Source organism: Cheilinus undulatus, linkage group 3 (genome assembly GCF_018320785.1).
Source record: "Cheilinus undulatus linkage group 3, ASM1832078v1, whole genome shotgun sequence".
NCBI lineage: Eukaryota > Metazoa > Chordata > Actinopteri > Labriformes > Labridae > Cheilinus > Cheilinus undulatus.
In genome coordinates this window covers 15,536,261-15,563,768 of record NC_054867.1, presented here as the reverse complement: position 1 = coordinate 15,563,768, position 27,508 = coordinate 15,536,261, and the positions used below count along the sequence as shown (strand labels likewise).

The 27,508-nt window shown below is 39.7% G+C and overlaps 1 protein-coding gene across 1 annotated transcript; it reads left to right on the top strand.

Moving 5' to 3' along the window:
* Nucleotides 1-62: 62 nt before the first annotated feature.
* Nucleotides 63-12,809, top strand: camkvb (CaM kinase-like vesicle-associated b). The gene is made up of 10 exons (XM_041783678.1): nt 63-166; nt 285-416; nt 4,267-4,341; nt 6,541-6,679; nt 8,709-8,829; nt 8,938-9,013; nt 9,132-9,268; nt 9,425-9,503; nt 10,881-10,968; nt 11,138-12,809. Exons 1-10 carry the CDS (start codon nt 72-74, stop codon nt 11,483-11,485), a joined length of 1,290 nt encoding a protein of 429 aa, XP_041639612.1. The 5' UTR covers nt 63-71; the 3' UTR covers nt 11,486-12,809.
* The last annotated feature ends 14,699 nt before the right edge of the window (nt 12,810-27,508 follow it).

Below are 27,508 nucleotides of genomic sequence, written 5' to 3'. Positions count from 1 at the left end.
ATTTTATTTCTTCATTTAATTCTCTTCTCTTCTGCCTTTTTCTGTTCTCTTCCCACAGGTCAGGTGCGGCCATGCCATTTGGCTGTTTAACAATTGGAGAAAAGAAGGATTATCACAATCCTTCGGATGTGACAGACAAATATGACCTGGGTCAAATTGTTAAATCGTAAGTATCTCTGCACTAATTATTCTTATTCTAAAGCACAAACATCATCAGTGAAGACTTTAAACATCTCTGTAAGCAACTCTTACTGATCTAAAGAGCTGTAAATATTTCTTTTCAGGGAGGAATTCTGTGAGATATTCAGAGCCAAGGACAAAACTACAATGAAAATGTACACTTGTAAAAAGTTCCTGAAAAAGGATGGAAGAAAAGTCCGCAAGGCTGCCAAAAACGAGATTCTTATCCTAAAGATGTAAGTTGTGCACTTGATTGATATTCACATGAGAGTCAAGACACTTTAAAGAGTAATATAACTTGAGTGCTTTAGCTGAGGTGCAATTACCCTGGAATTTCAAAAACGTCATGAAGAGGGGTAGGAGGAAGGCGGGATAAGATATGTCCACTCTCCCCTTCCTACCGTCCCTGATCAGCCACAACATCATTCAGTCTATGCTGCTTGTTAGATTTGATTATTAGCCATGATGTCATAAGCATTCAAGGTAGACTCAACATGAGCTACATGGGGGAAGTGGGGGAACCACTGTTCCCCTCAGGAACCCTTCGGGGGTCCCAGACCTCGGGAACCAAAGATGTAGAAGACACAAGCTAGCATATTATGCCTTGTTTTAAGAAAGATACACAGCGTGTCCCAAGTTGGGGGGGGGGGGGGGGCAGGAGCCTATCCCAGCTGTGACTGGGCAAGAGGTGGGGTACACCTTAGACTGCACAAGGCTGACATATAGAGACAGACGACTGGGCACCCTCAAACTTACACCTAAGGCTAGTTTAGAGTCACCAATTATGCTAACAAGCAAGTTTTTTTATGGTGGTGGGAAAAAACATGCTGTTTCCTGGAGAGAACCCACGCATGCACGGGGAGAACATGCAAAGACAAAATCATGCAGAAAGGCCTTGACCAGGAAGTGAACCAAGGACCTTCTTATTGTAAGGCAACAGTGCTATCCCCTGCACCACAGTGCAGTTACCAGTAGGGGGAAAAGCAGGTGGTATCACCTACATCACAGCATACCAGAACAGCCAACAGAGATTTTTCAGAAAAAAAAAATCAGTTGCAGTAGATGGTTTCAACCTGTAGAGAGCAGTCACCATGCACATTTCTAATAAAAACTGTAGAATTTAAATATTTTGTGCTAAAATGTCTAGATTTGGATTCTTGCTGATCAACAGTAATACTAAATGCCCCTATACTTTGGTTTCCATCTGAAAAGGTAGACATATTTGTCTGAAATATGTTATTATTATTTTTATCAGGAGAGACAAATTTAAAAACTGTTTATTATAATAAATATCATGGAAGATATGCACCAAAGAACTTCTTGACAGAAGTTCTTTGGTGCATGAGCTCTCTGGGGGTATTTTGTGATTGAAGCATGACTGTCTGAGCAGCAGCAGAAAAAAATCCCCCACAGAGTCCAGACTCTGGTGGTGGTGGTTGAAAAGCTGCAGAGACTGGATGGCTAAAAAACTGATGGCTGATGATTCTGGGAAGACAGGCTGTGATTAGGAGGTGGTGAGGTTCGCAAAATGTCAGCATGAGAGAATTCATGGCAGAAAGAGAATTATATATAGAAAGGGAGCAGAACGATGAGAGACTAAAGGCTTTTGTGTACTCCATTTGTCTTGCTGGGTCTACGAGGCTCTGAGACCTCTCTTTAAACACCATGCTTTGACCATTGTTGGAATGAATAGACAAAATCAGTGTATCGGTCTGCAAGATTCAAGTGTGGGACATTTTTTTTAAAATATGAAATATCTCATGTTTTGTGGTACTTGCTTATGCTAGACTTCAGTTATGCTGTGCTTCTCTCCACCACCTGACCCCTGCTACATTGTGGTCCCACTAGACATTTCAAGGTAGAGTAGAGACACGCTTGCTCAGCTCTGCCCACCTTTGTGGGTTACTTATTTAGAATAAAGGAGTTTTTCTGTTTGTTTGTTTGTTTGTTTTTTAATCTCTCTATAAGGTGTGTTTACCTTGTAGTAAAACACCATTTTTGTATCATCTTTTAATGAGGGGGAAAAGCTGTTAAAATTAGCCTTCCTGGTTAATGCTACAAGCAGCCTCAGGATGTTTAGTGAGTAACTCACAGGACAAACAAGGAAGGCCACTTCTAACAGCTTCTCATCATGATTATGTGGTTATGCTTAATAAATGCACCTATGGACTGCAGTAAAACGAAGAGAGTCATCTATTCAAAATAACAAGAAAGAAGCAAAGCTGTGCAGAGCTGAGTAGTTGGAGTTTACACACAGTTTAACTACATTAACTATCTAATGTTGTTGAGTATGACAAATAGAGGCACAGGTTATTTAAACTTGAATAACTTTTAAACCATAAATCGTGGCCTCTTACTTTTGTCCTCATGAGGTTAGCTGTTGTGCCGTTCCAATGACGATATCCAGGCCTTCAAATCCCTTTTCTAGTGAGCCTGGTACTTGTGTCTCTTTTCATGGTTGTTAAAGATTAAATCTATGCCATTCTATCCAATATTGAGCATCTATATCCATTTTTAAATCCATTTTAGATCATTTTTTGCCTTTGCCGCTAATGCTAACCCCCATAGTGGTTTCCTAGAATCCTTGTCATGGACCGTCAACTATTGGCAGAGAACTTGTACTCGCTCTGTCTTGCGCTAAGACAGAAGAAGCTGCATGTTTGTTGAAGTGTCTCTATAGTCTAAAACAGTGGTTCCCAACCATTTTTCCACTGAGCGACCCCCCCATTCCCCCCCGACACACACATATGTAACATCAATTTGAATTGTTTTCATTGGTTAAACCTGAACAAAATAGCCCAAACACCCAAGTGTTATTACCAAAAAACCTTTATGTGAACCATTCATATGGATTTTTTTATGATTTTAGATTTTCTGAGTGAACCTAATTTCAACAACCTCAGAGCACACTGTTTTTGAAATCTGAAGGGCCACTGGATGAACTAGGAGAAGAGAGTAGAGGTGTGACATAAAACAAAAGAAAAACGCCCAGTCAAACTGCAGTTTTATACTTTAGGACACATGCTTTATGAACTTGGCAATTTTTCACAAAAAGACCATATAAGATTCTCTGTTTCCCCAGGCCTGTAATATTACATTTCCAAAATATGTCTTAAGGATTCTTAATGCTTGGAAAGATTTTATTTTGTACTGGCAGTACTGTGGTAAAGCAATCAATTCTTTGGCAGCACACACCAAGTTTTGTGCACAAACCCATGAAATTGGAAAAATGACTTCATCTATATGTTGCCCAGTGACACCCTCTGAATTATACAGAGAAATACAAACATTACTGTCCTGATGTAGCTGCAAGAAGCCATTCTTAATGCCTTATATTCTCTCCCATAAGGCTTCCTGTCAAAATATATTTAATGTGTACTAAATTATTTCATTGCTCAAATTCTGAACCCTGATTTGATGTATGTAGTTGTCACAGATCCCCCAAAATTTCTGCTTTAAATCTCCCAATGCAGTGATTTTCCTCTGCTCCTGCTGTCACAGAAATGTAAATTACAAAACCAACATTTGTGTTAGTAATGATGCAAATAATGATGGATATTTCAGATCTTAAACCTGGGAAAATTAAGACAAAATTTCAGCTCTGTTAACCCTTTTCTGCATTTGGCATAATTAAAGGCAGTGTGTGGGTGCATTGCCAACTTTCCTGGCAAGAGCAGCAATCAAAAGTTTTAAACTAACTGCTGCCCAGTGGGCCCAATTCACCATTAAGATTCCCATCTGGTGCTGTGGTTGTGTAAAGCATGCTCAAATGCTCTGCACCACGCTGTTGCACGGTCAGTTTTGTTCCCAGATGGAGGATCCAGATTATATAAATCTGTTTATCTATGGATGGACAGTTGGACAGGAAGCTAAGAAGTTAAGTTAACAGAATACATTAAAATTTATCTTGCTTGTTCAATGGCTGCACCATTGCATGCGTTATTAATGAGGATCACAACCGATCTTTATGTTATTCCTCCATCATCCTCCATGAATGATGCAGCTATCATCTCTTACATAAATCTTCAAATCAATCCTCCTCTCTCTTTCTGTTTCTCTTTCGTGATTTCTGACATGTCTCCACAGGGTGAAGCATCCCAATATTCTCCAGCTGGTGGATGTCTTTGAGACCAAAAAAGAGTACTTCCTCTTCCTTGAACTGTGAGTTCAGATGTCTGATGAGTCGGGGGAAAAGGCTCTTTGCTTGTTGTAGCCGCTCAGGCCTGCTGGGCTGCATGTGTTGATTATACACTCGTGGGGAATAAGCTGTTGTAGCCTGAGGCCTGGTAGATATGAGAGCAGCTCTGAACTCCCCCTATTTGGTATTCAGATATGATTGCTTTCTAGCTGCACCATTCTCATCAGCATGTTTTCTTGGGGAATTAGATACATTTCCGTGGATATGCTGAATGTGTGATTGTAGTCTCATACTTCAAGGATGTGTGATGAGTGGGTTTAGGGGTCTGGTTAGAGGGAAAATGATCATACACAAAAGAAACACATCTAGGGAAATAAGTAATACCATTTTCATTTAAAAGGTATGCCGTCCTCTAAGAATTCTGTAATAAATGTATATCAAATCTTAAAATATTCAATGATATACTACAGGTTACACAAATAATTTTACACATTACTTTTGCCTTTGTGCACAATGGGATAATAAGATAATCCAGAATCATAAAGTCTCCTTTCACTGCTACACAGACGACACACAGATATACCTGCCCCTGAGACCTGAGGACCCGAGAAGCCTAGCTGCTGTTACAGATTGTTTAAATGATGTTAACTGTTGGATGGCACAAAACTTTTTGCAACTCAACAACTCAAAATCAGAAATCATGTTGTTTAATCCCCACTTCTCCCCCTTCATCAACAGCCACCTCGGTTCTCTAGCAGCAACTAACATCAAATCCACTGTGATCATCACATAAAATCAGTCGTTAAATCTTGTTTCTTTCAACTACGTACCATCTCCAAAATAAAAACAATACTGACTCAACAGGACCTGGAAAAACTCATCCATTCTTTTATCTTTTCCAGATTAGATTACTGTAATTCACTCCTCTCCGGTATCTCCCAGAAATCACTTTCTCGCCTCCAACTTGTACAGAATGCAGCAGCTAGGCTTCTCACTGGTTTTAACAGACGACATCACATCACCCCCCTTTTAGCATCTTTACACTGGCTTCCTGTTAGTTTTAAAATTGATTTTAAGATCTTATTAATTGCTTTTGAAGCACTGAAGGGTCTGGCTCCAATCTATATACGAGAACTTTTAACCCCCTATGAGCCAACCCGCAGCCTTAGATCATTGGGCACGGGCTACCTGGTCATTCCAAAGTCGAGACTCAAATCTAAGGGTGACAGGGCCTTCTCCATCAGAGCCCTTCGACTTTGGAATGACCTGCCCCAGGAGATAAGGCATGCAGAATCTCTTTTAAATCACATCTTAAAACTCATTTTTATAGACTGGCTTTTACGTGATGTCGTCTTTGTCTTCATCTTATTTAGTTTTTATCTTCTCACAGATTCTTACCTGTTTTAGTTTAATTTCCTCTTAATCTCTCCTTTACTCCCTGTCAACCTCATTTTATTTCCTTGCCCCCTGGCTGTTTTTTTTAATCGTTACTGTCTCCCTCACATCATTGCTTTTTTTTTGTCTTTATTGCTTCCCTTTTGTTTACCTCTGTTATAATATGTATCAATTTTACTGTTTTTACAGTTTTACAGCTCGTTTTACCTCGCTTTACTGTCTATTTTTGCCCTCTTATTTACATTTTACTGCTTTTTCTCATTTATCTCCTATTTTGTTTTTACTCCTCCTTGTTTCTCTTTTAATTTTTCATGTTTTAATTCTGGTCCTCTCGGTCTCAGCCTGTGCAGCTGGGTTTCTGCATTGCCTGGGTTCCTATTGTTCCTATTGTTTTATGGTACTTGGTGTCTGTGTCTTGCCTGCATCCTGATGATGTACATGATGTCTTAGTTGTGTAGAATGGCTTCATGTCTGCACTCTGATTGATATCTGTGATGTCTTAGTTTGCATGGCTTCACATGACATCTAGGTTTTGATGTATATTGATGTTGATGAATTACTATCTCATCCATATTCCTGTTTAGTTTCTTTAAATGTGTGGATTCTGCTGATGTTGTCTGCATGTCACGTTCTGTCTTCTTATCTTTTCTTTGGGTTGTTGCTTTGTTCTTCTGCTTGCTTCTGCACTTCTCAAAGCACTTTGTAAACCCATGTTTTTAAAAGTGCTATACAACTAAAGTTATTATAATTATTATTATTATAAAATTATAGCTTTCAAAATGAGCTGTAATAACATTGATACTCATGTACTGTCTCTTTTCTTCAAGAGCAACAGGCAGAGAAGTATTTGACTGGATCTTGGACCAGGGCTACTACTCAGAACGAGATACCAGTAATGTGGTGCGCCAGGTTTTGGAGGCTGTCGCCTACCTTCACTCTCTGAATATTGTTCACAGAAACCTCAAGGTAAAGCCCACCACTTTAGTTTTGCACACAGTGTCCATCATCGAAGGATGTTGACACTATGAGTGGCGTACGCATCCTTTTGGAACTTTTTATTGGTTTAAATATTGTAAAATCCACTGACATATGTACAGTGCCAATAAAAAGCATTCACCCTCTTGGATGTTTTAACCGTATGTTGATTTTATAATTCAATCATGGTCAGTATAATTTGGCTTTTTTGACAAAAAAACCCTCTTAAATGTTAAAGTGAAAACAGATTTCTACAAAGTAATGTCAATAAAATAAAAATATGTAATGTAAAATAAGTGACTGCATAAATATTCACGTCCTTCAAGTCAGTATTTAGTAGATGTACCTTTGGCTGTAATCACAGCACTGAGTCTGTGTGGATAGGTCTCAATCAGGCTTGCACATCTGGAAAATGCAATTTACTCCATTCGTCTTTGCAAAACTGCTCAAGCTCTGTCAAATTGCTTAAGGATCAGGTGTGAACGGCCCTTTTCATGTCCAGCCACAAATTCTCTATTGGATTTAGCATTCACCGTGTTGTCTTTAAACCATTTCTGTGTAGCTTTCCCTGTATGCTTCAGGTCATTGTCTTGCTAGAAAATTAATCTTCTCCCAAACCACAGTTATCTTGCAGACTGAATATGATTGTCCTCTAGGATTTTCAGAGAAGCATCCCTACAGCATGATGCTGCCCCCACTGTGTGGATGTGGGGTGTTTTGTGCCCACCAAAATTAGTGCCTTGTCTGATGGTCTCATCAGACCAAAGAACTTTCTTCCACTTGACCATGGAGTCTCCCACATGCCTTTTGACCAGCTCTAGTCAAGATTGATTTGTTTTTTTTTTCAACAGTAAATTTCTCTTTGCCACTCTCCCATAAAGCTTTGACAGCTTTATGGGAGTTGTTGTAGCAGAGACTCCCATAAAGCTGCAGAAGCTTGTACCTCCTTCAGAGTAGTTATAGGTGTCTTGGTGGAAACCCTCAGTTTGTGAGGACAGCCTGATCAAGGCAGATTTACACATATGCCATATTCCTTCCATTTCTTGATGAAAGATTAAACTGAGCTCAAAGAGAAGTTCAGGGCCTTGGATTTTTTATCCATCCCCTGACTAATACTTTTCAATAACATTTTATCTAAATTGCTTAGAGTGTTCTTTTGTGTCCATGGTGTAATGGTAGCAAGGGACACTGATTGATCAGTGACTGGACCTTCCAGACACAGGTGTCTTTACACCACAACCACTTGAGACATTCACTGCACTCAGGTGATCTCCATTTTCACTAATTGTGAGACTCCTAGCACCAGTTAGCTGAAACCTTGAATTAGGTCAGAAACTTTAACTGTGGATATTTATGCAATTGCTTATTTTACCTTTTTTTGTCTTGACATGAATTTGGAGAAATTTGTTTTCACTTTAATTTTGAGGAGTTTTTTATTTGTCAAAATAGCCAAATGACATTGACCAATAGTGATTTATAAATGGATAAAATGCATGCTCAATGTGCAAATGCAAATTTCACACATGGAAACTAGCACCATCCACTGCACCACTATGCAGCCCCCCACAATACAAGCACTACAGAAATAGCAATTTAGGAATCTGATTCGGTGGTAGAGGACAAGTTCAATAGCTCCTTAATGATATTAGAGAATCAACTTGATAAGGCCCCCCTTGTGATAGATCTTGACCCCCCTTGATAGGGCTTTATCGACTGAGATAAAACCAATGCTTTCTAAAATGGAAATACATCAAAGTTGGTCAGAGCACTTAGTTAATATCCAAACATCATAAAATGACAAAAAAAACAAAAAAAAAACACATTTGAATCTTTTTTGTTTTAATCTGCAGCAGATAATTGAACTTTTTGAAGTCCTTAGTCTTCTTATTTGTCCTTCATATAAATGAAAATGATCTCCCAACTGAAATACAACCTTCAAAATTCTCACCACATAAATAACTATGAAAATGATAGCCTCTGAACATGAATTATTCATTGCAAGCTGTCATTCCTTTTTTAGTTGGAGAACTTGGTTTATTACAACCGCCTGAAGCACTCTAAGATAGTCATCAGCGACTTCCATCTTGCTAAGCTGGAGAATGGACTTATAAAGGACCCTTGTGGAACACCAGAGTACCTTGGTGAGAGTTTTTCTAACATTTCACACAGGCAGATTAGTGGAGATGGTGATGCGGCTGTCTGCTTTTAAACTGGCAGAGATTCTGATGAAGGGTCTTTCTTGTGTGCAGCTCCAGAAGTGGTTGGTAGACAGCGCTATGGCAGGCCAGTGGATTGCTGGGCGACTGGTGTTATCATGTACATTCTGTAAGTTATGCCGCTAAAACAAACCGTTGCATTTCATTTGAATTCAGAAGTGCTTTTGTAAAAATGTTTTGCAGATGATTTGTGAGCTTGTTAGTTGTTATTTCCTGTGCTTCCTCAGGCTGTCAGGCAACCCTCCTTTTTACGATGAATCTGATGACGATGATTATGAAAACCACGACAAGAACCTGTTCCGAAAGATCCTGGCAGGGGATTATGAGTTCGACTCTCCTTATTGGGATGACATTTCAGACTCAGGTACTGGGAATGACACCTCACTGATTCAATGTTTCAAACTGAAAAGTTTCTCCCTTCTCAGCCCTGAACACATGCCATATTTATACTACCGTTCACCGGGAGGACAAAATCTTCTTTTTGTTGACTTTTCTTTTCTCTGTGATTCCTTCCTGACAGCAAAGACTCTGGTTGCTCGTCTGATGGAGGTGGATCAAGACCAGAGACTGACAGCCCAGGAGGCTATAAATCATGAATGGTAGGCAGCAGAGCTTTGCTTTATCCTGCAGACCAGTCAAAGAAGAGACATACGATCTGACGTTACTGTAAACAGAAAAGCTGTAAAAGAGCAGGTTCTTGTCTGCCTAGACCAGTCTTAAAACCACAGTTATATTAGAGTTCATTATTTTCAAGGTAAATCACTTCTCTGCAAAGATGATCAACATTTTCAAAACTGAAAATTGCTGCAGTATCTAAAACAAATGTAGCTTAAACATTTTAGTTTGCTCTGTACACATCTGTGGCTAAATTTGGTTTTGTCTAATTGCGCTGTTTATAAAGAATAATAGTGTTAAATGTCATCAAATGTCTGCTCATTTATACAAGTTTTCATATTTTTTTGCCAATAATATCATTGCCTGGTTAAAAGAAGTAATACATTCTACTGTTAATTTCAATCCTCAGCCATTGTCAAGGAAATTCACAAGCCGTTGTTGCTAAACCTTTTAAATTTTGAGAATGACGTCATCGCCCTCGGCCGGAGTAGTGTCCGAAATCATTTTTGTGATTTGCAGTTGAGTCCACTGTATAGTCCACTATATGCTGCTCACTATAGAGTGGATAGGGAGTGGGGAATGAGTGTGTGGTTTTGGACACAGCCAGAGATTTGGGCTTACATGTTTAGCCAACCAGCAGTGCGGTCATAAACTTGTTTATCTTACTTACCATAACATGCTTTCTTAGATTTGATGTGCTACTTTTGAAGCTTGAGATTTCCACAGTTTTAGGTAGACACAGTAGGCAGCGCATTATGTGGCTGTTGTTCCTCGCTGTTCGAAAGGCAAAGAAAGTCTTGATGTTGGACCAGGGATGAACATGCTCCTCTGAAGGAGGCGCAGGTATTACACCTTCAGCCATTATCTCCAACTGTTGATAGTTAAGGGGGAGGGGTCAGTCCTCCGTTTTCTCTGTGGTACTGAGGATTTTACCTCACGCTGCTGTGAGATCTCAGCTGAGTGTAAAAAATACTTAATGAAAATAAATTATAGAAAAGTAAAAGTAGCGACCAGTGCATGCCCAATGTAATGGAGTAGAAGTATCGTTTTTTAATCACAAATGTAACAGAGTAGGAGTAAAAAGTACTCTGCTCAATAACTACTCTCAGAAGTAGGATTTTTCAAAAAACTAAGCTCCAGCCATTTTCAACAGGTTAAAATCTTTAAAAGTAAAAATAAAACAAATAAATTTTGAAAAAAAGGATTACAAAAGGGTAAAAAAAATCGTTGGAAATTGAAAGGACCTGCAGAAAATTGCCAAACAAAAATAATGAACAACAAATTCATTTTGTGGCATCTATAAGTTTGGGGAAGTATGAGGCTAAGGTGTAATTGTGTCATATTCCTTTTTTCCCTAACAGGATCTCTGGAGGTGCAGCTTCAGATAAGAACATTAAGGAAAATGTGTGCGCACAGATAGAGAAGAACTTCGCCAGAGCTAAATGGAAGGTAAGCCTTTTTGTTCTCCTTCACAGCGCTCTTGTTCGCTCCTGAACAGGCCGGTGTAGTGTTGTACTATTGTATAAGAGTTCTGGCACTCCTCTGGGAGCTGATGTTCTCTGAGTAAATCTTCAGGAAGTAGCACCTTGTTGAGTTCACTCTGTTCTTCCTCCTACAGAAAGCAGTGCGGGTCACTACCATCATGAAGAGACTAAGATCACCTGAGTCAAAGACTACCAGCGCTGACGCTGCTGCCCCTGCAGATACCACATCTCCCCCAGCAGTCACAGACCCCTCCGCACCCTCTTCTGTGGCAGCACCTGAGGGAGCACCTGCTGAAGTCACAGACACCTCCGCTACAGCTAAACCTGCGCCAGAAGCCGGAGCCGGAGAGGCGGCTTCAGCTGCCGCTGAGCTCCAGCAGCCAAGCCCGCTGCCAGAGGACGCCGAGCCAACATCGCGCTGTAACGGAGAAGCTTCTGCTGCTCTCAATGCAGGCCCTGAAGCTGGGGATGAGCAGGGTTAGAACCAGCAACTAGTCCTCCCTGTGTGACCTCTGAAGTCCCCACCAAGTCCTGCACACTGTACATTAGCTGCTAGCATGGTGACACTGACTCTGCTTCTCTCTCACTCGCAGCATTAGTATCATCTCATGAAGGCTGTGTGCTACCTTTCCTGAGTGCTGCGTTGCATTGGCTTTTTTATGTATTGTGTCTTTTTTCACTGACCCTCCAGCATTTTGTGTCTGATTATATACAGCCCTTGTATCTTTGATCACTTAAATTTTTGGGGAACAAACAGATTTATTGTCAAACTGGTTACAGTGCTGTGAAAAGTATTTGTCCCCTTTGTAATACTTTTTTTTGCCTATTTGTCCCACTTAAATGTTACAGATCATCAAACAAAATTTAATATTAGAATAGATAACCTGAATCAATACAAAATGCAGTTTTTAAACGATGATGTCATTTATTAAAGGGAAAACATCCATCCACACCTACCTGGCCCTATTTGAAAAAGTAATTGCCCCCTAAACCTAATGACTGGTTGTGCCACCCACAGCAACAACTGCAGTCAAGTGTTTGCAATAACAGGCAATGAGTCTTTTACATCGCTGTGGAGGAATTTTGGCCCACTCATCTTTGCAGAATTGTTTCAATTCAGCCACACTGGAGGGTCGTTGAAGGCCTGTTTAAGGTCATGCCACAGCACCTCAATAAGATTTAGGTCCAGACTTTGAGTTTTCCACTCCAAAACCTTTATTTATATTTTTAAGACATTCAGAGGTGGACTTGATGGTGTGTTTTGGATTATTTCCCTTGTGCATAACCCAGTGGTGCTTGAGTTGAGGTTCCAAATTGATGGCCTGACATTTTCCTTCTGGATTGAATGGTAGAGAGCTGCTAGTTTTACTCCCTCCAGAAAGTTCAGCCTTTGTCTTGTCTGTCTAGGGAATATTTTTCCCAAAGTCTTTGTGCATCATCAAGATGTTTTTTGTCAAATGTGAGATGAGCCTTTGTGTTCTTTTTGGTCAGCAGTGGTTTTTTTGCCCAGTCTCTTTCATCTACTTGAATCATGAATCTTGACCTTACCTGAGTCAAGTGAGGCTCGCAGGTTTTCAGATGTTGTTCAAGATTCTTTTGTGCTCTTGGAATAATTTTGGTAGGCCGGCCACTCCTGGGCAGGTTCAACACTGTTCCAAGTTTTCTCCATTTGTGGATAAATGGCTCTCACATAATTCCTGAGTCCCGAAGTTTTAGAAATGGATTTTTAATCCCCTCAGGCTGATAGATGTCTGTGACTTTGTTTTCATCTGTTCTTGAATGTCTTTGGATAGTGGCATGATGAGACTTAAGGGGCGTCTTGATTCAACAGGTCTGGCAGTATTCAGGTCTGGGTATGACTGGTGAAATGGAGTTCTTTTTTTCCGCAATACAGGGAAATTGTCGGGGGGGGGGGGTAAAAGGGTCAGAACTGGTGAAAATCATACAGTTTTTAAAACATATTCAAACAGGCTTCTCTTAACTTTTCTTTTTTATTTATTCAAATATGATATTTTAATTTAACGCAAGACCTAAAATGAACCATTCTGTAAAGTCTTCTTCAATCAAATCAGACCTTTTTGCTCTCTTCAGTCTTGGGTGTACTTCTTAGTCAGTCTGCTGCTGTCAAATACTAAAAAAAGGGGATTTTGTCCCTAATTTTATTTTATTTTATTTTATTTTGTAAACACATCATTAAATTTAAGTTGTTTTTTTTTTTTTTTTTTTTGTAAAGCTTAACTTTAATTTAGTTTCAGGTAACTCAAATTATTTTAACATTTCAGTGTCAGTTATTTTGTTAGTTTAAATTAACTATGATAACCTCGGTCACCACTTCTCTAAGGTACAAGTTTTCTCTATTTGTGGATAATGGCTCTCACATTACTTCTGAGTCCTGAAGCCTTAGAAATGACTTTTCATACCTTTCCAGACTAGAAGATGTCTATGACATTGTTCTCATCTGTTAAATGTATTTATTTGGTGACATGATGTGTTTCTTTTTGAGATCTTTTAGTCTACTTCACTACTTCAGACAGGTTCAATTAAAGGGATTTCTTTGTACAGCAGGTTGGAGAGTATTCAGGCCTGAGTGTTACTGGTGAAACTGAACTCAGCTTCCAAAAAATGTAGTTAATCACAGATAATTCATGATTAACAAGGGGGGCAAATACTTTTTCAAATAGGGCCAGGTAGGTTTGGATGGCTTTTTCCCCTTAATAAATGAAATCATCATTTTAAAACTGGATTTTACATTATCTTTATCTTATAATAAAATGTGTTTGATGATTTAAATGAGACAAGTATGCAAAAAGAAATCACGAAGAGGGCAAAACTTTTTCACAGCACTGTATTATCTTATTATGAGAGGATGTAGACAGGGAAATGTGCTGAAATGGCTTTGAATACAGTAGAAAACCCTCTCTCCTGATCTTGCAAATCCAGTATTTGAATTTGCAAGATCACCCTCACATATACAGAAGATTCCATATTTCTGTCAAAGGAGATCTATGGATATCTTTATATTCTGTTATTGTCTTCACTCTCCAGTTACTGTGTGTTCAACATTGCTGAGTCTTGTGACTGGGTGTTATTAAACCCAGTGCTGTATTTTTGACCGAGGCAGCTTCACACATAAGCACAAACATTTTGTTCCTTTGCCAACTTCCTGCTCAGGAAAGCACCTCATAGCTGTATGTGTAAAGATTCTGTATATAGAGACCTTTGTAGAAGTAGCCAAAACAGCATGCATTCTCACTTTTTGCTGTTCATTACATTCACAAGCACTTGGTGGATAAAGATGCCCTTCTGCCACAAAGGCCACAGCCCCCCTGCACCCCACCAACTAAGTAGACTCTTGTTTATAGCCCGCTGCACATAAAGCTGTCTATTGCTTCTGCTCACTTCAGGCCCCTGCTGTTAATCAGTCTATAAATAAAGAAAAGTCATTACAACATAGCAGTTCTATGCATTTAGATTGATTTGTAGCTTTCCTTTTCTTAGATGACATCTTTATCCATCATGTGACAGAAACTCTTGCTAAATCTCAGTCTACTTGTGTCTGCTGTGGTTTAGCCATGACCTCTGTGCTAGGATATCGACTTAAATGCCACATATGTCTTAATTAAGTTGTAACTTTGAAACAAAATGTGCATTAACTGACCACATGCGGCTTTCAAGGGAAGACATGCATCACCTGATTTGTGGTTACCAGAGTCTTAGCTTTGCTGACATGTATTCTGCTGACAACGTTGGAGCACATGTTTGACATTTTTTAACTTTTGTATCTATTTATAATTTCTTTATATACCCACATCTCTTTTTGCTTCTTTTTCTGATCCTTTTTCTTTTTTTATTCCATAAATTTCTCATAAACAGTAATAACAATCCTCTCCTCTGACTGGTCCCCTGGAGCATTAATAAAGAGCTACAGAAGGAGTTCTCTGTAATCACTCTAAAGGAAATTGAGCAATATTCGACTGGCTGCAGAAACTGTGATTCCTGGTGTCCTTTCGATACAGTCCATGTACCTGTAAGTGGAAGTCTTTAGTCCTTGCCAGCTGTCAGGTCCATCAGGGCCACTTAGCCAACACGTGGCTGCTGTCAGATAAGTGTGTGGGGGCGGATAGATAAGGCCATTTTGGCCTGTGAGTGCCCACATGGTGAACACACATTCAGCCATGGGCTCATACATGGAGGCAGGAGCCATGTTGTCAATAATTATTAGATGAGACAGTAATATATTAATATAGAGGAATATCGTCGTTATGCTGATTTTGTCTCATCAAATCTGTTGTCAAGAGTATTTACCGTGAGCACCTGTGAATTTGTGTGCATTTCAAATAAAAAGGGGCTCTGGACAAAACTTACGTTTATGATCCTAATAATCTCATGTTTGACTTTGTGGGGACAGAGTCTTTTCTTTGTACCTGTATCTCTTTTTTAATTTGTCCTAATGTAGATTGGTAGACACCAATCCTTCAGATTATACAGCTTTATTATTTCTTACACTGTTTCAGATAGATATTTAGATTTTAAAGACAGGCTTCAATGAAAGACTCTTTATGTGAATAGATTATTTTATGTAGTCCGTTCTCTTTGTTTAGATGGCAAATAAACACTGTTTAAATACTGTTACACAGTTTAAAGCAATGCTTTTTCCAGTACATTCCTCACTGTATTTAGTACTCCATGTCTGTTCATTTTGCCATGCACTTCCAGGTGTATTTGTAGATGTGATGTTTGCCAGGACCAGTGGTCACCTGTAGGTCCTGTCTTGCATTTGTGAGCTCTGTACTGTACTCTTTGACCGAGTTGATGACTTTGATGGTATTAAAATCCTGATTCATCAATTTATCCTTCTGTGACGCTCATCATTTATCTTTAAGATAAGATAAGTTGAGATGAGATGAGATGAGATGAGATGAGATGAGATGAGATACGATATGATAAGAGCCTAAGACACTCTGTGTGCATCATAATGATGTTAAAGTTGGGCTATATTATGAGCTGACATTACATATATGATATATAATGATGATTTCATTGATAATTTAACATGTAAATAAAGGAATGAAGAAAAAAGATTGGTCAATCATGGTCAATACAATTAGGCTTTTTTGACAAGAAATAACAAAAAACTCCTTAGAATGTTATATTTAAAACAGATTTCTGCTAAGTAATGTTAGTTGAATAAAAAAATGATAGTAGGTAAAATAAGTAACTGTATGATTTACCCCCTTTAAAGTGACTGACCTAATTCAACAGAGGTTACGCCAGTTGGTGCTAGTAGTCTCACAATTAGTGAAATGGGGATTTCCTGAGTGCAGTGAAAGTGACTGTAGTCTAAGAGCCATTTCTCAGAGCCGAGGAGGGATACTGGAACGGCTTTTTCTGAAGGATACCATGTCACCAACTGCTGTTGGAGGATTGTTTCAATGTCCTTCAAACAGAGAATTTCCAAGAATGCACATATGTATTGTATGCATGCAGGAATTACCCACAATTCAATGCACACTGTTTTCCTTCCCTTAAAAGAATGAATAAATGGCGCAGTATAAGGAAGAAGCCAGGTCTTCAAGCACTCAGTACACCTTTAAATGTCCTGTTTCCACTGTAATTATGTTATCAGCAATTTTTATGGCATTATAGGAGAGCTGCATGGGTAGTGCCATAGAATAGGATCATATTAAACATGATATGCAATAAAACAGGGTAAAAGTTGTTCAAAGTGTTGTTAGTGTCCCTCTCATTTTGATTTCTGCCACCGCCGCATACGTGGGTTGATCAGTCCTATGACATAATCATGCACACACATGTAGCCTGTTAGAAATGCGTGTTCAACAGTTGCCAGTGGGGACCCTGGCCTTGCCTCCAAAGGACCTGACTTGGGAGGATCCTATCTACAGAGGAAGGGTCCTGGACTTTGAGAAACAGCTGCAGACATGTGTGTGGAAGGTGCAGTCACTGGTTTATCAGTATTCCTTGCAACCATTGCACCATGAAGACAAAAGAACACTCCAAGCAACTTGGACAAAAGGTTGTTGAAAAGTATAAGTCAGGGAATGGAAAAAAAACCCAAAGGCACTGGACATCCCAAAGTTCAGTTAAATGCGTCATCAAGAAGTGGAAGGAATACGGCACGTGTAAATCTGCCTAGATCAGGCCGTCCTCCCAAACTGAGTGACCGTGCAAGAAGGAGATTAGTGTGAGAGGCCACCAAGTCTACTCTGAAGAAGTTACAAGCCTCAGCAGCTGAGATGGGAGAGACTATGCATAAAACTGTTGCTGCAGTCAAAGCTTTATAGGAGAGGAGCAAAAAAAGTCACTGTTGAAGAAAACTCATATTGAATCTTGACTAGAGTTCACCAAAAGACATGGAGATTCAGTGGTCAGGTGGCCATCAGACAAGATGATGAAATGTTCCACATCTTCACAAACACACTATCCCCACTGTGAAGCATGGTGGCAGCATCATGCTGTGAGGATGCTTCTTGGTAGCTGGCCCTAGAAGGCTTTTAAAGGTAGAGGGTACAATGAATGTGGCAAAAATATAGGAAATCCTGGAGGACAATTTTATTCAGTCTGCAGAACTGAGAACTATGGCTTGGGAGAAGGATTATTTTCCAGCAAGACAAGGACCAGAGGCATACAGCGAAAACTTTGCAGAAAGGGTTTAAAGACAATAAGATGAATGTTCTGGACGTTCTATACTGGATTGAGATCAAATCCCAGACCTCAATCCAGTAAAGAATTTGTGGCTGGATTTGAAAAGAGCCGTTCATGCCAGATCCCGTGCAACCCGACAGAGCTTGATCAGTGTAAAGAAGAATGAAGTAAATTACAGTGTCCACATGTGCAAGCCTTATTGAAACCTATCCACCCAGACTCAGTGCTGTGATTACAGCAGATTACATTGACCATGATTGGTTTATAAATCAATAAAAGGGTAAAACATCCTAGGTGTGAATACTTGATAGGCACTGTATCTATACATGCATACACTTACAGGCATATAAACTTACACACTGTATATCTAGGTAACCTCATGCAAGTGAGCTGTATTAAGAACTTTCACATGGTGGTGTCAAAGCATCATTAAAGTCAGTGTATGATGTTCATTTGGTATCACTCTAATATGATCCTCTCTTAAGATGTAGAGGATTATTTAGTGAAAAAGTGGGAAAGAGCGGCCATCATCACACTCTGTTTCCCCCCAACCCGGAGGAGAGCATCTGTGTAACAGTCTCTCCATTAGCACAAGATTAGCACCCATCCTGGTGCCGTGTGAATTTGAGTCTGAAAAATCCCAGCAGGGCCGTTTGGCCACACTTTCCACGGTACTTAAACTGCATGGCGTTTGGATAATAACACAGAGAACTCACTATCTAGGTCCCTGAGGGATTCAATGGGTCTCTCCTGGGAGATTTTCTCTCTTTTTCATGCACATTGTACAATGTTATGCAGTCATTGGCACACTCTTCGGCCTTTAGGGGATCCTTTACCTGTTCTCTTTACTTTTGGATGACTTTATTGAAAAAAGGTAGGGTGAGAGAAGTGTCAGTTACCTCCAGTCTGTCCTTGGAGAGCAAAAAAGTAAATAATAAACACTGCAAATTAATGATACATGCAAGCATAACTTACACACTAACAATGGGAATAGTGGTTAAAACTAAACATGGTTTTGTTTTCTTGATTTTTCAATCTTCAGAGGAGCTTTACTGGGCCTTATATTCATCCTGATGACAACAGGTGAACAAATATGACGGTGATGAATGGATTTGGTGTGGAGCATTGATTTTTTGACCTGTAGACATTAAAAAGCAATGAATCACAGCAACTCCCAACGTGCTTTGCTGCCTCAGCTTACTGCATGTCACAGAGGCCAATCCCATTCCTGCAATGTCGCACTGCTTTCAGTAATAAAATTCAATCAATGTCAGCTGCTGTTCAAACAGGCCTCCACCAATATTGGAAAAAAATCAATGGAAAAATCAATCTATTGTTATTATGTTTCACATTATGAGACCAGCTTGTTAAAATAAAGACAAAGTTCAATTGTCTTCAACTATAAAAGGGTTTAAAGAATACAGTTTAACGGCACCAGGTCAAACAAATGCCAGATCTAATTTAGATAATGTTTTCTAGACAGATAATGACGTCTGCTTGTTAAATGGGGCTTACATGCATAATATATGAAACAGATCCCGTTCTCGTCTTTGGGACAAATATGTAATTAAACTAAAAGTTAAAGTGGATTTGGACAGTTATCCAGGTTGGGAGTTTGACTTGATCCCTGTGTAGGCTGCATATCTAGATCTGCATTTCAGTTAAAACAGATGCTACAGCAATATAACACACATTATACAGTGTATCAATGCATAACTTGTTTTTAATGTAAAATAATTTTAGCAAAAAAAATTGTATTTGCTGTAATTTTAAATTATATGACAACAAAACCTATGATAAAATAAGTACTATATGATCTTTGTGGCAGCCCTAATATCTTTCTATGCATAAAATTGAAAATCTTATTTCTGGTCAGATACTAGAAAAACGATACCAAAGAAAACGAATTATTTCACCAACTCCCAAACCAGAAGATGGCACTATTGATCTTTGTTCCCCTTAGCCTTGTGATAAAGCTTGTTAATTAGCCAAGGCTACAGTACAAGTTTGATGCAGATGATGTCACCCAGCAGCACAGAACTCCCAACAGGAGGCAAGAAGTGATATAGAGAAACGCTACTCAAAGGCCATGTTTTGAGCTGTTAATGACCATGCCAAGCATACAGAGTGTAAAAATCATAACCAGTGTTGGGCAAGTTACTGAAAAATATTAACTAGTTGCAGTTACAAGTTACTACTTGCAAAAAGTAACTGAGTTAGTAACTGAATAACTTTGTAAAAGTAACTAGTTACTCTGAAAAGTAACTCAGGCGTTACTTTTTTTTGACTTCTATCCTCATTGTAGCCTACACATCACATTCATTTGTGTTGTTGTGGCAGTGTGAGAGGAAATAACTCTATTTTCATATAACATTGTAGCCATTGTTACGGTGGAAAGTGGTGAAACAACAGAACTCAGTGGAAATGTTTCTCAATTTACACTAAATCCCAGCTGCTCTCTAAATTTCTTTCTGCATCACAGTCCTCTCTCGTCTTGTGTTTTCTGTCTCAATATTTCTTTGAAGGCAGCGGACTCTACAGCTTATATCAGTGTGTCTTTAATATACCTTGTTATTAGTCCATTAGTGCTGCCTTGGTGACACACTGTGAAGCTGGAGGTGATTTAAAATCCAGCCCTGGTTGTTCACATGGAGTGGCTCCTCCTTGGTCTGCCGGGCTAACGTGTGCTGTACCTGGGCTGGCGGTGTTTGTAGTGTCCGGCTCTCTGGAAAATAGCTTAGCTGTAGCGTGTGTTGAACTCAGTACTTCGTTAAGGTTGGAATAACTGTTCTTGGTGGTTGGAAAGTTTACTTTCGTTGTTTATCCCGAGGAGGGAAAAGTAATGCTGGTGTTTCCAGCATGATGTGTGTACACGCTTCAGTGCTTGTGTTTGTTTATGTGTGTCCGCAGAAGCTCTATTTTCTTACAGGATGCTGATGTGCTTAAGGTCCCGTCACGTCGTCTGCCGAATCGGATATTTACTCGCCTTCATTAGCAAGTTGTCAGCTGTTAATGTAACCAGTAACGTGTGATTTAAATTCTCAGTAACTGTAACGGCAGTAATGATTTTAAAAAGAAACGTGTTACACCACTAGTTGGCATAAAAAGAGTTACTGTAACGTGTTATTCCCAACTCTAATTAGAACATTCTCAATTCTTAAAGGAGACATATTATACCCTTTTAAGACAAGCTTAAATTGGTCTCAGAGGTCCCCAAAACATGCCTGTGAAGTTTGTTGCTGAAAAAACACTCCAGTATAGCATGTTTGTACATTTAAAAACCCCTCTCCTTCTGCCCTTCTCAGAATGAGCCATTTCTGTGTCTGTGGCTTTAAATGGTAATTAGCTGTCTGACTCTGCCCCTGACCACACCCCTCTCAGGAAATGGATGCAGTACTCCTGGTACTACAGACACTTTTATCCAAAGTTTAGAACTTGACTGGGATTTGAACCATCAACCTCCCATACCATAGCCAGCAGGATAACCCAATGAGCTAACCAGTATCTCAGCTGGTAGTTGAGAGGATCAGTAGAGGAGGGCAGAACTTTCCTCCAAGTGGGGGAGGGCCAACCAAACCTGGGGGCGGGTGCTTACACTCCTGGTGAGGTCACCAGGAGCTAAATCTGAGAACAGTGTGTTTCAGCACACATTTTCTGAAAGGTGGAGAAAGAGAGGGGGAGAGGGAATGGATTTTTCTGGTATTTGAGGGGATTGTGGACAGGCCAGGGGCACATATTTGTGTTAAAAAAGCCTGAAAAAGTGATTTTTGCATAATAAGTCTCCTTTAAGTTACGTTTGTGTCCTGAAATTAGCCAGAAAAGTTTTTTTATTTTAAATCTCAGAGAAATTGCAGCAGACAGGAAAAAAGCTTTTGTTAAAAGATAAGAGATCCAGATCATCTGTATTAGCTCAGTAGAGCTGGTCTTTAGGCTCCCAAACAGCTCTTCAGTTGGTTTCAGTTTGGCTTTTTAGAGGTGGGTTAAATAACAACATAGGATGAAGGAAAGAAAACTGGCACTCAAAGAGAGCTAGCTACTCACATTAAAGAGATTTCTTGTAGAATAGCCTCGTTCATGAGCGGCACATTATTACTCAGTCACTCACTGCACGAGGATAATCCAATTTATAGTTTATCACCATTTTAATTAAAACATGTTGGAAACAAATGTAGGATTTTTAAAATACAGTTTTTAGAAAAAGTATGTGAACCCTTTGAGATTTCTTGGATTTCTGCATAAATTGGTCATCAAATGTGTTCTGATCTTCATCTAAGTCACAATAGACAAACACAGTCTGCTTTAACTAATACTGTGCAAAAAATGATATGTTTTCATGTTTTTATTGATCAAACCATTTAAACATTCACAGTGCAGGGTGGAAAAAGTATGTGAACCCCTAGGCTAATGACCTCTCCAAGAGCTAATTGGAGCCAGGAGTCAGCCAACCTAGGGTCCAATCAATGTGATGAGATTGGATGTGTTGGTTAAAGCTGCTCTGCCCTATAAAAAACACACACCAGTGTTGAATTTGCTGTTCTCAAGAAGCATTGCCTAATGTTAACCATGCCTGGCACAAAAGAGCTCTCAGAAGACCTACAATCAAGAATTGTTGACTTGCATGAATCTGGAAAGGGTTACAAAAGTATCCCTAAGAGCCTTGATGTTCATGTGTCCATGGTAAGACAGACTGTCTACAAATGGAGAAGGTTCAGCACTGTTGCTACTCTCCCTAGGCGTGGTCGTCCTGTAAAGATGACTGCAAGAGCACAGCGCAGAATGCTCAAGGTGAAAAAGACTCCTAGTGTGTCAGCTAAAGACTTACAGAAATCTCTGGCACATGCTAACATTTGTGTTGACAAATCTACAATAAGTAAAACATTAAACAAGAATGGAGTTCATGGGGAGGACATCATGGAGGAATCCACTGCTGTCCAAAAAACACACTGCTGCACATTTGAATTTTACAAAAGAGCACCTGGATGTTCCACAGCACTACTGGCAAAATATTCTGTCCATAGACGAAACCAAAACTGAGTTGTTTGGAAGGAACTCACAACGTTATGTGTGGAGAAAAAACCTGTGAAATATGGTGGAGGGGCCATCATGGTTTGGGGCTGCTTTGCTGCCTCAGGGCCTGGACGGATTGCTGTCATTGACAAAAAAATGAATTCCCAATTTTATCGAGACATTTTACAGGAAAACTTAAGACCATCTGTCCACCAACTGAAGCTCAAAAGAGTGGGTGATGCAACAGGACAACGACCCAAAGCATAGAAATAAATCAACAACAGAATGGCTTCAACAGAAGAAAATATGCCTTCTGGAGTGGCCCAGTCAGAGTCCTGACCTCAACTCGATTGAGATGCTGTGGCATGACCTCAAGAGAGCAATTCACACCAGACATCCGAATAATATTGCTGAAATGAAACCGTTTTGTAAAGAGGAATGGTCCAAAATTCCTCCTGACCATTGTGCAGGTCTGATCTGCAACTATAGGAAACGTTTGGTTTGGTTATTGCTGCCAAAGGAGGGTCAACCAGTCATTAGCCTAGGGGTTCACATAATTTTTCCACCCTGCATTGTGAATGTTTACATGTTTTGTTCAATAAAAACATGAAAACATATCATTTGTTGTGCAGAATTAGTTTAAGCAGACTGTGTTTGTCTATTGTTGTGAATTAGATGAAGATCGGAACATATTTGATGACCAATTTATGCAGAAATCCAAGAAATCTCAAAAGGTTCACATACTTTTTCTATCAACTGTATGTTAAAGGGGATCAGCCAGCCTTTTAGATGTGTATAAGACTCCTTAAGACTCTTGTCTTCCTTCATCTGGAAAGATGACGCCAGGTGCTAAAAAGTCTGCAAGACTGAATAATTAGTAATATTCATTGCCTCTACAACAGGTATATCAGTTTAACTGTGAAAAAAAAATATCGTTTCATAAAGTGCAAGGATCGTATTCAATGTATGTAGAAATTTTCAGACTATAAGTGCAACATGCAGGTCCATTTAGAGCTGTTATATTAACTTTAATTTGTTCCCATTCACAATAGCTGCCCCCCACTTTCTGTCCACATTAGGCATTCAGAATCATAGGGTTGCAAACGACCGATACTGGCACCTTTGTTTATGCTACTTTGTTGGCTAGAGAGCTACACATGTTGGGTAAATAATGAGTAACCTGGTTAACCATTGGAGAAACTGGACAGCTTCCCAGGGTCCAAAATATCTACAGAAGGCCAAGAGCAGTAGGTGCATAACCAACCAAAGTCAATATAGACATTGCTTTACAATGCTTGTCAGCTAGTGCCACAGCAGATTTTTTCATGGATGACATGCCCATCCTCTCCGGTCAACTGGTGTGGGACAGGTTGGTAGTAACAGCATTAACATTAAAGGTAATGCCAGTCAACATGGTGTTGGTCAGCAACACTCTGCAGTCACAAAGTGCTGAATCAAAATGATAAGGCCGGAAACACTCTAGAAGATTTTTAAATCTGAAACGATTTTAAAACCATGGGAGACCACAAACATCAGGACAATTTCAAACGATTTTTCATTTTTAATCCTCTACCCACACACTGGACAACTCAGCCAGACTGTTACACACCTGACCGACCTGCCAATGACCTTGTGTGATCATGTGACTTCAGAAAAAAAACAAACAAACACGGATGTCTGTAACACCCTCTTGCTGTCCCTCCACAACAGGCCGCCCTGGCATGTGTTATGGATGCAGCATAAATTTAAAAACAAAGGAAAGACTCAGGATGAAATCCTGGCTGGAATGAAGCTACAGTTGTGTTTATGGTCGTGAGCGGTCAAAGAAGGTATGATCCGGGTGGTGACGCTACCCCACCTGCTCGCTCTCATAGGTCGTTGTAGGTACTCCGTCAGAGCCACCATGACCTAGAATCGTAAATATCAAATGTGTTTGATATTTACAATTCAGGGTCTGAGAGGCTCCAATGCGATTTGTAGCAGTAAAACAATCGTGTTGGCACCACACATATGAGAATTATTCAGACAAATAATCGTTTGTGACGAGGCTTCACTTTGGACACGCCTCCACAATTGTCGGTGGGTGCAAATCTTGCCTCAAATCAGGCTTAAAATCCTGTAGTGTGTGGCCAGCCTAAGTGTAAGCACCAGACGGAAAATAACAAAGGACAAAAGAGTCAGCAATTCTGAACACTTGAGATACCGGTATATACTGTAAACAGGCTGTTTCTTAACTTCAGTGACCAGCTGCTTAGATCAAGGAGCTAATGTCAACAAGGACAGCTCAACTAGCAAAAGTCGAATGTTTCACTGCTGTTAGCAACTAACTTTCCAGAGTGGATGGATTTGTCAGAGTCTGTGTCTGTTACCAGGCAAATCCATGTTTAAAAGCTCCAATCTGCTGTGTCATTTGAGAGGGATTACGCAGTGGCTACAGGTGGGGTTAAGTTTTATTGGAAGTCGTTAGTAACGGCAGTGTAGCATAGCTCAGCTGTATCTAAAGTATAGCGGCATTTTTACCACAACTTCACCACATTTCTACAAAAAATAAAGAACAAAGAACAGCACTGAAAGCTTTTCATAACAGAAAAGCTGTTTTCACTCTTGTACAGAACTGCTTTGGCATGAGTTTTTGATTGTTACAGGTTGGGGGTTGTTAAAGTGTGAATGTACGATGGCTGTTGGCAGAGGAGTTAACTTGGAAGTAGACCCAGTGGCAGTTTTATCAGAATTAGACCACATTTCTTTATACAAGAGTAAAGTTGTGCTAAAAGCTGCTGTATACAATGCCTGCTAACACTGATGTGATTAGCTCACATGTAGCCATAGAAAAGAGCCATTTTTTCAGAATTGGGCCACATTGTTAATTAAAACAAGAGCAAAGAACCACACTAAACACTTCTCTTGGCAGAGAAGGCATTTTCTCTCACCTCCTGACTGGCCTTTGCATACACTTCATCCACATCATGACCCAACATCATTTTGTGTTGTCATTCTCAATGCTCTGTAATGAATGTGACAGACTGAATGTTTGACCAGTCACAAATAATACATTCTGTCTGTAGGAGGTGTCCCAGATGAATTTGAAATATCTTAATGGACTGGATATATCAAACGGTCTGTCTGACGTGTCAGGTTGGTTAGCAACTTAGGCAGAGAGAATCTCCCAGCAGCAGATTTCAACAGCAGACCTTCTCCTGCTGCTCCTGCAACCACGGGAAGCAATGAGTCATAGTTGCTGTGGACTTTGAAAAGTCTCAGCATCTCTGCTGTCCTGGGATGTCCTGCTGATGCTGATTTGTTTTCAAAAGAAGTATGTAACAGTATTCACATTAGTTGGATATTACAGCACTGACTGACCTGTATGCTATTGTTATTTATTCCTGTTTTTTTGTGTGTGTGGGTCAAAACTGTTGGCACGCTCACTGGGCAGGAAATATCCAGAGGGCCATTTGACAGTTCTTGCCCAGGGAAACAGTGTCATGTTAATCTGGCCCTGCTGACCTAGTCTCTAACTGGTGATCTCTAACTGGTGATCATGCCCCTTGTTTTGATCACTTTTGCAGCCCCTGTGCGCTGTCTTTTCTTATCGTAATTCTGTGCTCTTTCCTTTTCCTGTGAGTGTACGTTTCACCTGGTGATAATGTTGTCAATGTCAGGGGAGAAGCAGCATGTAGGTGGTTGCTGTGCGCATCATGTCATTTCTTTTTTTTTCTTTTTTTTTTTTTTTTTTTTTACAATACAGCACAGATGGTGGCCAGGATACTTTGGCAACTTGCCGAGTACAATAAAACCAACTGCAACAGACACTTGTTCCATTGATGGTACATGCATTTAGAGAGGTCTTCACTCCATCTTGCTGTTCACAGACTGCTCATGGAAGGCAAAAAAGACTCTCAGAAATGTTCCAGTGCTCAAAACATACAGTCAGTGCCTGAAAAAAAAAAAAAAAAAACTAACTCAACTGAAAAATGTTTAATATATTTACTTTAATTCTTGTTCTCTTTAGAATTTTACATTGAAAAACTGTCATCTCTCTCACCTGCAAAAATGTCGACAGTTATGTCACCAAACTGCAGATTTACATATTACACAAATAGGCCTTCAATTTCAAACGATGTTTAAGATAATGTGTGTTGTTAGTTCCTTGTCTTTGTGGCCCGTGACTCTACCAAATAGTTTGAGGATGCCTCCTCGAATTCAGATATGGAAGCTGTGAGTAGTGCTTATTTTGGCAGCTACTCTAGATTGAGTCTTAGATCTAGTCTTAACCTTTTAACTAAAGAAGTTGGGGCACTGTGTAAATGTCGATTAAAACAATATGCAATAGTGTGCAAATCTCATAAACCCATATTTTATTCACAAAAATGGCAAAATGGAAAACTTTTCTGTGGTCAGATAAATCAAAGTTTGAAATTCTTTTTGGAAAACACAGACATGGTGCTCTGCAGATTAAAGATAAGAAGGACCATCCAGCTTGTTTTCAGTGCACAGTTCAAAAGCCTGCATCTCTGATGGTATGGGGTTATATTAGTGCCTACAGTATGGGCAGCTTACACATCTGGAGAGGCCCTATCAATGCTGAAAAGTATAAAGAGGTTTTAGACTAACATATGCTCCCATCCAGACAGCGTGTCTTTCAGGGAAGGCCTTGCATTTTTCAAAAGACAATGCAAAACCACATACCACATCCATCACAACAGCATGGTTTTACGTTAGAAGAGTCTGGGTGCTGAACTGGCCTGTCTGCAGTCTAGACCTTTCACCAATAGAAAACACTGGGAGCATCATAAACTTAAAAAAAAAAACATCAATGAAGACCCAGGAACTGTTTA

Coding starts and splice junctions, on each gene's coding strand:
- camkvb (XM_041783678.1), top strand. CDS start 72: ATGCCATTTGGCTGTTTAACAATTGGAGAAAAGAAGGATTATCACAAT. Junction 417..4,266: donor GAGATTCTTATCCTAAAGAT/GTAAGTTGTGCA, acceptor ATGTCTCCACAG/GGTGAAGCATCCCAATATTC. Junction 6,680..8,708: donor TTGTTCACAGAAACCTCAAG/GTAAAGCCCACC, acceptor TTCCTTTTTTAG/TTGGAGAACTTGGTTTATTA.